Source organism: Nannospalax galili, unplaced genomic scaffold, assembly GCF_000622305.1.
Source record: "Nannospalax galili isolate Female #2095 unplaced genomic scaffold, S.galili_v1.0 scaffold1349, whole genome shotgun sequence".
In the NCBI taxonomy this organism is placed as follows: domain Eukaryota; kingdom Metazoa; phylum Chordata; class Mammalia; order Rodentia; family Spalacidae; genus Nannospalax; species Nannospalax galili.
In genome coordinates this window covers 1128914-1138539 of record NW_008359755.1, presented here as the reverse complement: position 1 = coordinate 1138539, position 9626 = coordinate 1128914, and the positions used below count along the sequence as shown (strand labels likewise).

The window sequence follows — 9626 nt, the reverse complement described above, 5'->3', positions numbered from 1 at the left end:
CAGAGGTCAGAAGAGGGCATTGGATTCCCTGGAACTGGAGTTACAGGTGGTTGTTAGCCACCGTGTAGGTGCTGGGAAGCAAACCTGGGTCTTCTGCAAGAGCAGCCACTGCTCTTTTAACTGCTGAACCATCTCTCCAACCCTGTTTTCTGCATTTTTCAGTGTTTCTCTCTGTAATGCTTTAAAAAGCATAAATTGCTCTTCTTGTCTTCTGTAGTAAGTAGTCCAAGGTCTGATCTCCCTGCTGACATGCTACCAGACAAAATATAAGTTATTATTTTTAATAATACTGGTAGTTGTAGTACTAGTAGTAGTACTAGTTTGCTGCAGGGGGAGGAGTCAGCATCTCTCCATTGTCTCTATCATCCTATCATTTCCACTCTAAAGACATATATAATCTAAGTGAAGATAATAGGTTTGCTTGGCTTCAAGATATACCCACAGTTTCACTTCCAACTTCTAGTGCTCAAATGAACTTCTGTATGAGCCTATCTGCTCACTCAATTGTTCCCTAATACACACATTCATTTCTACTCCTTACCCACCTAGAGCAGGTGATGTGCCTAGAATACAACTGTTCAAATCCTGCCCATTCTTTTGAACTCAGCAGAGCCCACCATTAAACTGCTCTGGTATCTCTGCATGCATGTGCTCACTTAATGTGTGCTATTTTACATTGCTGGCCTATGTGTTTCAGCAGACTGTTATTTCCTTGAGGTTCACAGTTAATTCTCGTTTTCTCTCAAAATGCTTATCATACTATTGGATTCAGCATAAATACTTACAGATGGATTCATACTTAATGACATACCAATAACAGATATTAAATGCAAAACTAACCATTTACAGGAGCTTCAGAAACTAAAACCTTTACCAAAACCATTAGTTGTGCCAAGCAGTAGACTCAGGGGCTCAAGTCCCCTTTGCCCCTACATATGGTCTCCCAAATCAGTTCTGCCATTGGCCATTTCTCACCACTATGTCCAAGTGGGCATCAGCGACCCGCAGTAACTGGAAAAGATAGCCATTCTTCCGCCCTCTATTGATCAGGTCTAGGGTTTTCTCAGCCATGGGCTCGGCAGCTTCACAGTTGGTGGGACTCAGGGCCCAAGAGCCCCGCAAGGTGACTAGAAGCAGCACTATGCTGAGCACCTTCATTGTGCTAAGCCATCCTGGATCGTAGGCCACCATGGCAGAGAGTTTTATAGTGAAACGCGCACACAATTGATAAAAGTCTTTATAGATTTTTGTTGTATAACTGGGGCTGTTCACCTTGACCCCTGGTTCAAATATCTGTCAACAGACTGTAAATGATTAGCAGCTCCTGGGGACAGGAACTTGAGACACAGAACTGGCACAGACTTGGCTGAGTGTAGCAAGCAGTAGATCTAGACTGTTTTGACTAGAAGTACCTGTGTGGGTATGGGGACAAAGGTGGGGTAATTTCCCTCCTACCCAACTGTCTCAGCTGGAAATCACGACCACTAGCTGCCTCTTTGGATTATGGCCCTAAAACTCCTTAGTTGAACACAGCCAGTCATATCTCAATTTCTAACCCTGGCTCTGTTACTTTCTTATTGTGCAATGCTATAAAACTTCACTGATAAAATAGGAATTGATACCTCTTGGCAGTCTCATGTACTGAATAAAAAGGCATATATAAGACAATCAGTGCAATTTTGGGCACAGAGTTAAGAGCTGAATAGCATTACTTATTACATAGTGTTTGTGGGAGTAATTAGGTGTCTCCATGTCATCCCAGTTATGTGTGGCTTTTGAGGCATGTCAGAAAGAACTGTCTCATATGGAAGAGGACAGTGGTGGACAAGTTGAGCAATTGGATGCCTATCCCCATTGGGAAACAGGACTGGATACAGCAGAGTCTCCAAAGTGAGGAACTTCCATGTCTGCAGAAGTTGCAATTCAGAAAGGACCCGAAAGAGCCAGCCTAGGTTTCCTCCCCAATACTCCCAAACAGCCAATCTCTTAGGCAGCATCCCCCTTCTCTCTGAACTATAACAGTTTCTAGCAATGATCCTTCACCTTAGCTTCATATTAGAAGCACTCAACAAGTTATAAGAAAAGTTTTATGTTGGGCTGGAGATGCAGCTCAGTAGTAGAGTCCCTGCCTAGCCTGTGAAAGATACTGGGTTTGATGGCCACTACTACAGCACAGGGGAAAACCAACCTAAGTGTCCAGATCCCTTCAGCTAGAATAAAACTCTCTAGACATGGACCACTTTGGGCAGTTTTCAAATTCCTAGATAATTCCAAAGTGCAGTCAAGACTGAAGACTGGGGCTCTACACAGAACTGATGAGGCAGAAGAATTTGAAGACAGAGACAGAGCCAGGAACCAATATAAAAGTTAGACCTCACTCCCAAACGTCACAGGTTGGTTGTAGATGTGGAAGAAACATATTTAGAACAGAATTTGAGACCAGATTTTTAGTACCATCAGCACTGACTTTTGAAGACCCAAATGGGTCCACTCCAGTGTAATTCAGAATCACAGGAATAATGTGGAATTGGCTCAAAGGTTTGTTAAAGAGCTGCAACCCAACGGGGCAAGGGAAAGCAACAGAGTAAAACAAAACTACTTTATGCTCCAGTGAGCAGAGCCTCCTAATCAAACCTTCTGACTACTGCTATATTGACTGCACAATATGAAGTGCTTGGTGAATCCAGTGCTAGGGTAGATTAAGGCATGGGAACGCAGAGGGACTGGGAAGAGGCACCAAGCATGAGAATATGCCTTTTTTACAGTACTGTTTTGCTGAGACCTAAAGGCTCCCGCGGGAACCTTACATTTCCTTCCCTTGCTGTATTGAATCCTAAAGACAGATTCAATTGTAATGATGCCATTCCAATAATGGCTGGTTCAGGTTAAAGATGCTGGAATGGTGATGGTTGGGAAGAGGCAGAAGATGGCAGATAGGAGATATATGTCTGCTCTGGGGGATCGTCTAATGCTCTAGGCAGTGGCATTTGGCTTTGAGGAAGGCACCTAGTGGCTTTGGAAAAGCTTCGTGGGTAGTCTGGAATCAGAGAATAGGCTGAGACATGACACAGATGGAGGAATGGTAAATCTTCACAGATGGTCCTGGGCAGACTGGAGCAGGTGGATCTCGCTTCCGCAGGCTCACGCTGTTATTCAGGTGCTGTCCAGGTGTTTGGCTATCAGGAAGCTGTCAGGTAGTCAGCTGAAAGAAGGGCTTTTACTTTGTTTAATTTTTATTGTATTTTTATTTGTTTGTGCGTACGTTCATGTGTGTGTTCATGTGCAGACATGCCACATCGTATGTATGGAGGTCAGAGAACTTGTGGGACTGAGTTCTCTCCTCCACTCTTCAGATCCTGGGGATGAACTCAGGTCATCAGCCTTGGTGACAAGTACCTTTACCTGCTGAGTCATCTCATTGGCCCTGCTATAAAGTCTGGGCATTTATCCCAGGCTAGCCTCAAACTCTTGATCCTCTTGCCTCAGACCCCACAAGTGCTAGGATTTGTGCCATCACACCCATAGAATTCTTATTCTTTCAAAGGGCTCTTTTTCTCTCTCATAAGAGAATAAAGATTCTTTGTAAAAATGTGTAAAATGAGAAGGCATAAAGAAAATTCACCTTGGGCTGGAGAGCTGGCACAGCTGTTAAAGGTTCAGGCTTACAACCAAGAAAATTCACTTCTAATGCCACCACCATGAGAAAAATCAGCCATTTAAAATACATAATTCCTCATAGACCTTTTCTGAGTGTGTGTGTGTGTGTGTGTGTGTGTGTGTGTGTGTGTGTGTTTGGGGCCAGTCAGATGACTCAGAAGTTAAGGACACTTGCCACTAACACTGATGAACTAAGTTTGATCCATAGAGCCTACATGATGGGAGGAGAGAACTGATTCTCTTTTTAAGATTTTATTTTTATGTTTTGTGTATGGGTGCTTTGCCTGCATTAATACAAGTGCACCTGCACATACAGTGCCTGTGGAGGCCAGAAGAGGATGTCAGATCCCCTGGAGCTGGAGCTAAGGAACGTTGTTAGTTGCCATGTGGGTGCTGGGAATGGAATCTCATCCCTTTGGAAGAGCAGTAAGCGTTCTTAGCGCCTGAACTGTCTCTCCAGCCCTGAAGCTGACTTGAAAGTTTTCCTCAGACCTCCACACACACAATGTGGCACACATATACCCATGCTCATACCATACCCACAACTCACCTACAAAATAAATAAATAAAATAATAAATAAGAAAATATGCTTGGTATCATCAGATTATTCTTTTATGTGCAGACGATCTTTTTCTTTGTATTATTAGTTTTCTTGTAACTTCCATTTTTAGATATTAATAGAAAGTGTACAAATTATATAAATGTTGGTTTTGGGTTTTTTTTTAGAATTTTTTTTTTTTGGTCTTTTTCAGACAGGGTCTCCTGGTAGCCCCAGCTGGAACTGGAACTCACTATGTAGACCAGGCTGGCCTTGAACTCACGGAGATTCACCTGCCTCTGCCTCCCGAGTGCTGGGATTAAAGGCATGCGCCACCACACCTGGCTTTTTTTTAGAATTTTAAAATTTCAAGTTATTTTAATTGTACAATGTTTAGTTATAAATATAAACCTTGCACAAAATAAAGAGAATATCACAGACTCTTGTAAAATAAAAATGAAGTCTTGATTCAGGTGTGGTGGCACATGCCTTTAAATCAGAGCATTTGGGAGATAGAGGCAGGTAGATTTCTGTGACTTTGAAGCCAGATGAGACTAGAGGGAGACCCTGTCTCAAAAAAAAAAAAAATTAGGTCTCCCAACATTTTGTCTCAAAACTTTTCGCAAAGGAGAGACTTTTAACAATTTCCTGTTTTATAGGGTTTAAACACTGTTTCCCTGAAGGTTATGCTGTGAGAATTTGCCTGATTATTAAATGTCCTTCAGGAGGATTATTTTGGGGGCTTATGTGACAGTGTATATTATGCATCATTTACTATATGAATCCACATCACAGCTATGTAATAAATAAGCAGCCTGACTCAGCACCCTCTTTTTCTTTTTCTTTTTCTTTTTTTTCTGGTTTTTTAAAAACGGTCTTTTTGAGACAGGGTCTCCCTGTAGCCCCAGCTGTCCTGGAACTCACTATGTAGACCAGGCTGGCCTTGAACTCACAGAGATCCACCTGCCTCTGCCTCCCAAGTGCTGGAATTAAAGGTGTGCACCACCACACTGGCTCAGCATCCCTTTTTAGGCCGAGTGGACCTGAATTGCTGAGAACTTGTTCCTTCACAATTCTCTTGGAATTGTGCTCAAACAAGGGCTCAGTCTGCCTTACTGAAACAGTATATTCAGCATGAAATGGGGAAGTAAAAGTTGGACTCTTACTACAGAATTTTGCCCTTTCTGATCCCTAGACTATACCAACACACACACACATGCACGTACACACACACATACATGTGCACACCCCCGCACACACAAAGATGTATCAATTGAATCCCATCTATTATTTACAACACAAATGGGATAATCTTTATAGCTTTGTTCTTTCCAATGGATAATTGTTGCTACCAGCACGTTAGGTACCATACACCCACACCCACACATACATCATTCTAGTCCAGGGCAAGGGAAGAGCAGGACAAATAAGGCCTTTATGCCTTTTGCCCAAGTCACAAGAGGAGCATATGACTCAGTGAACTTATCTTTATCTACACTATAAAGAAGCTCACAACAAAACTAGCAGTTACTACCACATGTATGTATATGTTTTATATAATGTATTTCACATTCACCAATAATACCACAGTAGATAGCTTGTAAACCTGGGAGTATTTCCTTGGGGCTCATTCGAACTTTTTTTTTTTTTTTTTTGACAGGGATCAGATTTTTCAAAAGAAGTAAGTTTTATTAGACATTTAATGCATTAATTTTGTTCCTTTACCTTTGAATCAGAATTTTTAACAGCAATTTAAGGTTCGTAGCAGTTAGGTGGAAAGTGTGACACAGTCCTATCCATTCCCTACTCACTCATAGCCTCCCTCTGAGCATCAGGACTCAGAGAGGCACATCTGTTACAGTCAGTGAGCGGGCAATGCCCCATCATTATCATCCAATGCCCACAATTTACATCAGAAAAAAACTCTTCTCTCATTGGGGTATTTTCCATGTTTTTTGACAAATGTGTAAGGACAGATATTTACCATCATAATATCATATAAAATAGTTTCTTTGACTGGAGAGATGGCTCAGCAGTTAAGAGCACTGGCTGCTCTTGCAGAAGACCCAGGTTCAATTCCCAGCACCCACATGGCAGCTAACAACCATCCATAACTCCAGTTCCAGGGAATCTGATGCCCTCTTCTGCCCTCCTCAGCACTGTGTGACATGGGTGTACCTACCTACATGCAAGCAATATACTCATACACATAAAATAAAAATAAATAAATAAAATATTTAAAAATGGTTTCTTTGCCCTGAAAGTCCTCTGTGCTCCACCTGTTCACGAACTCTTCCTCTCAGGTTCCTGGAAACCACTGATCTTTATAGTCCTGCCTTTTCAGGGCGGCATATAGTTGGAACCAAACAGCTAAAGGCCTCTTAGGTCAGTTTCTTTTTTTTTTTAATTAAAAAAAATTTTTAGAAGAAGCATTTCACTACAACTTTAACATAACTTTATAGACATACACAGGTGCCAAGGATCTGAGTGCAACCGATAATGACTAGTAATAATCAGATACATACAGATTAGAGATGCATGCACCAACATCTCAGTGTTATCACCCAAAACAATGAGTCTTTCTGTAAGAAACAGTATATTTTAAAATGAAATGCAGATCATTTTAAAGGTTAAAAGCATTCAGTTTTATATCTTATAGGGCTTACACTGAGTTCAATATTGTATAACTATATTGGGAAGTGGGTGTATAGTTGAATAAGATGGTTTGCGATGTTCTGTGTGATATATCCACACACAAAAAAAATCAACAAATTTAAAAAATGAATTATATTTGAGGAGGAAGCATAAAATTTTATGTCATGTTACTTAGTAGAGGTGATAAACATTGCCATTGAGATCAGTTTCTTTTGATCAGTAATACGTTATTTTGTCTTTTTTTTTTTTCAGAGCTGAGGACTGAACCCAGGGCCTTGCACTTGCTAGGCAAGCACACTACCACTGAGCTAAATCCTCAACCCCAATTGATCAGTAATATGTATTTAAGCTTCCACCACATCTTTTCATGGCTTAGCATCATATTTCTTTTTAGGTGCCAAGTAACATTCCATTGTCTGGATATACCACATTTATTTATCTACTCACTACTAATTATCGATGGACATCTGTGCCACTTCCAAATTTTGCCAATGATGAGTAGATTTGCTATAAATATCCATATGTGGGTTTCTGTGTAGACAGACATTTTTAGCTCATTTCGTAAATATGAAGGAGTGGGATTGCTGTACATTAGTGTGTGTGTGTGTGTGTGTGTGTGTGTGTGTGTGTGAGTTTCAACTTCATTGCTCCAAGTCATGTGTCCAAAGTATGTCTTGTCTTTGGCAATAGGGTACCTTCAAGTTCTAGGAGGGAATCAAGGGCTGTGGCAATAGCCTGTGTTATTTTGGGAGTCTCTTGGGCTGTCCTGACCAACAACTCGAAGGGAGGTTTCGCCTGTCTGGCACTGTGATTATTGTTATACAGCCGTCAGCTATACACATGCACTCATGTGCAGATATTGTATCTTTTTTTTCCAGTAGGCTTTTGAACTAATGCATTTCCTTCTGGTTTTTCAAACCATGTAACATTATTTATCTCTCCCCTCTATCTCCCTATATAACCCTCCCTCCTCTCTCCCCAGTTAAAATACCCCCATTTTCCCAATTTCCCCCTTGATAATACCAGCCTCCTATTATCCCCCCCCCCCTCTTTTGAGCGTCTTCCCCTTACTCCCGTGGTTCCTCTTCCTTTCCCTGTTAAATGTCCCCATTTTCCTCATTTCATCCTAGGTAACTCTTGTCTCCTCCTATCCCTGTCTCTTCGACTCCTTCTTTCCCTTAACCCCTATGATTTCTTTCCATTTTCTTGGCTCCTGTGGTTATATTAGGATATATACTCACGTGTAAGTATTTGGTGCTAAGATCCACATGTGAGCGAGAACGTGCCTTTTTTTTTTTCAGAGTCTGTGTTACTTTACTAACAGTTTCTAGTTCCATTCATTTATCTGCAAATTTCATGATTTCATCTTTCTTTATGGATGAATAGGACTCCATTGTGTAAATGAAGTTAGGAGTTATCTCTGTGCTTTTAGATATGTTTTGTATGTATGTATGAATATGTAAATAAAAGCATTTTAAGGATTTTTGAGGACTTTTTTTTTAAACCACCACTGCCTCTTTAAAACCAACAGATTTTTTTTTTCATTTTTAAAAAATATTTTTTAATTTTTTAATTTATTATTTACATTATCCATTCATCAGTTGAGGGACATTTAGGATGCTTCCATTCTTTAGCTATTGTGAAAATGTAAGATTTTAATTAAGGTTAGACTACATGTAAAATAATGGATATATATGTGTGGTAAATATTTTTGTTTTAACTTTCCTTTTTACTATGAGGATTACAGGAGATATAATCTCAACAAAAAGTGATCACAAAATCTTGGTTGCTAAAAATCTATCATATGTATGATTGCATGTATACACTGTCTACTGCCTTATAGTAAGTGTTCATGTAAAGGTAAGTAGTTAAATTAGCCCAGCTTCATTTTGTCTCATAATAAAATTAAATTTTAAGGGAAAAGATTCCAACACCAACAGACTAAGTAAACTTAGCCACCTTATTATCATGCCGATTACAAGAACAGAATAGTGGTAAAGGACTAAGAGAGGAGGTTAGATTCATGTGACCACTTTGGTGAAAAAGTAGAGGTGACTAATGGGCCTACATATTTTTTAAAGAGAATTAATATGAATCTTTTTTCTTTTTTCTTTTTTTAAAGACAAGATATGCTTGATTACATAGTTCTAGTCAAGATGCTATTTCCTTGATCCTGGTCTCAATTTTGGTTCTAGAATGTGGTTCCTATTGCCTGAGCATATAAGTTAATTTTAAGAGTTACTCACTTCTGTTCCGGGGCACAGTTTTTCCTATGACTAATTGCCATCCTGAGATGCTAAACTCTTTATTCCAAGGATTAAAAAGATGACTTATCTCTGTGCTTTTAGATATGTTTTGTATGTATGTGAGCATATATAAATATAAAGATTTTAAGGACTTTTTAAAACTACTACTTCCTCTTTAAAACCAGCAGATTTTTACATTTAAAAAAATATATATGTAATTTTATATATTATTCTTTTTATGGCTTTTTTGTTTTTTTATACTTAAAGACAGGCAAAATTTATTCATAAAAATGTAGACACGAAAAAGATATTCTAAACATTCATTGCTTTTTAAAATGAATAACAATAAAATTTCACTAAAATAGCTTCAGTGATCCTTAAAATATATTAAAATTTTGTTTTATATACAGTTTTTCAAATATTAGAATAATATTGAAGTAAAATACAAGGCAGAGACTGCTTACAGTGATTTCTAGTGAAGAGATCATTAAAGAATGAGACATACAAACCTCCCAAGGGTTAGGTTGTA

At 39.3% G+C, this 9626-nt stretch overlaps 1 protein-coding gene across 1 annotated transcript in view; it reads right to left on the bottom strand.

Moving 5' to 3' along the window:
- The window catches only part of Hrg (histidine rich glycoprotein), an 11849-nt gene extending 10628 nt beyond the window's left edge, over positions 1–1221 (bottom strand). Inside the window, exon 1 of the mRNA XM_008823649.2 lies at positions 976–1221. Coding sequence (XP_008821871.1) covers positions 976–1191 — 216 coding nt within the window. The 5' untranslated portion in view covers positions 1192–1221. The remainder of the gene's footprint in view (positions 1–975) is intronic.
- Between the last annotated feature and the right edge of the window lie 8405 nt (positions 1222–9626).